Source organism: Erigeron canadensis, chromosome 1 (assembly GCF_010389155.1).
Source record: "Erigeron canadensis isolate Cc75 chromosome 1, C_canadensis_v1, whole genome shotgun sequence".
In the NCBI taxonomy this organism is placed as follows: Eukaryota; Viridiplantae; Streptophyta; class Magnoliopsida; order Asterales; family Asteraceae; genus Erigeron; species Erigeron canadensis.
Window position 1 is genome coordinate 48,424,446 of NC_057761.1, and position 2,122 is coordinate 48,426,567.

The 2,122-nt window shown below is 29.1% G+C and overlaps 1 protein-coding gene across 1 annotated transcript; it reads left to right on the forward strand.

Moving 5' to 3' along the window:
- The first annotated feature begins 1,268 nt into the window (after nt 1–1,268).
- LOC122593948 (ATP synthase subunit beta, chloroplastic-like) lies at nt 1,269–1,595 on the forward strand. The gene has a single exon (XM_043766424.1). It carries the CDS (start codon nt 1,269–1,271, stop codon nt 1,593–1,595), a length of 327 nt encoding a protein of 108 aa, XP_043622359.1.
- Nucleotides 1,596–2,122: the final 527 nt, after the last annotated feature.

The window sequence follows — 2,122 nt, forward strand, 5'->3', positions numbered from 1 at the left end:
AGACTACTATACGTACGTACTATGTTTAATTTGTGATCGAATTAATTAGTTAATTGGGGAGAACTATTAATCCTACTACGTTAATTTGGTGTGTACGTGATTTCTAATAATTAATTTAGCGCTTGTAATAATAATAATGCAATAATGTGCATATATATGAAGTTAATTAGATCGAGATATGCCATTGATCATGCATGTAAAATACTTTAGGTCGTTGTTATTTCTAATCAAGTCTTAATTTGTATTTGAACTATATATGGATGCTGGTAATTTTCTATGAATATATATACAAGTTGATTAGTGTGTTATATGACATATTGAGGTCACAAAACTGATAAATGAAGTGAATAAGGTAATGCTAGAAGTGTTCTAGTCACTTTCCAATATATATATCCACACGAATATATAAAGACTTTCAGAAGAAAATGAATATATAAAGACTTGCAAGTTGCAATTAATGTACAGAATTCTAGAATGAAAACTTGAACATTATTAATTCATTATTTTTGCACCAAATACAACATAAGCCTTTTTTTTTTTTTTTGAGGGGGGTTTACATCACTTAATTGTGTTTGTAACCATATGTTTATAATCTGATATCTAGCATTTCTTTTTTTTTTTCTTATTGGAATTGTAAACCCTTCATAAAAGTGTATTTGAAAACTAATTCTACGGTAATAAATTAATAAATATAAAAATCCTTAAAACTGTATCTATAAAAACGGATCTTACGGTTATAAATTAATACATTTTTCGTTCCAATTTAAATGTCTAAATTGACTTAATGAGTCTTTTTTTCTAACTTTGATCGTAATCATTTTTATTTGTATGATATATTACTAAATGAAAGTTATATCAATGAAAAAATACATGTAAACCTCAATCTGTCCATATATTTTACGTCAATTATTATATAACACACATAAAACAATTTATGGTCAAAGTTACGAAAAAAAAACTTTAAATTTCAAAATAGGCCAATGGGACGGAAAAATCTAAAAGTTATGTAGTTTATAGTTTGTAAAATTGTAATGCTTGTCTGGCATTTTCCTAGTAAAGGCTCATACACATGCAGAATGTTGATAAATCCTCGGAATAGACCAAAAGATGGAATGAAGGGATAGGAATAGGAATTATAGTACCATTAGAATACAAAATTATCTATTTTTGAAACTGGAATTAAAGTAGTAGATCTTTTAGCCCCTTATCGTCGTGGAGGAAAAATCGGACTATTCGGGGGAGCTGGTGTGGGTAAAACAGTACTAATTATGGAATTGATTAACAATATTGCCAAGGCTCACGAAGGCGTATCTGTATTTGGCGGAGTCGGTGAACAGACTCGTGAAGGAAATGATCTTTACATGGAAATGAAAGAATATGGAGTAATTAATGAACAAAATATTGCAGAATCAAAAGTAGCTCTAGTTTATGGTCAGGTGAATGAACCGCCGGGAGCTCGTATGAGAGTTGGTTTGACTACCCTAGCTATGGCGGAATATTTCCGAGATGTTAATTATAAACAAGACGTACTTTTATTTATTGACAATATCTTCCGTTTTGTCCAAGCAGGATCTGAAGTATCCGCCTTGTTTTAATTAACATTCAAGCAAAATTGACTAGTACTAAATGACAAATATTACCTTTGGACTATGTTTAATTTATTAGGATATATATAAATTTATTATAGATCGAATATTATTACCTGCTTGAAAATATACATAAATATGTACAATAAATTTACAGATGCATGTGTCAACAAATCAATATTCAACTCTTTGTTTATTATTTGCTCCCATGTATATATGTACCTCAACAAACTTAATATACAATACTATAGATTAAAGAAAATATTACTAGCTATAACTTTACAAACATCTATCGTAGAAAACGAAATTCAAAAATCTAACGAAGTTAAAGTGTTAAACTCGGGTAAATTAAACTGTAAGTTGAAAAGAGCTGTAGGGCTTAAAATAAAAATACGAGTAGTATATAATGGTTGAGATTGGGCTAATAATATATGGGTCCAAAAGCATTCTTAATATTGTTAACTGCCTAATAACATTACAACAAAGGTCCATCATTGCCACTTAAATTATCGGCCCAATCTATTAAAGTCCAGAAA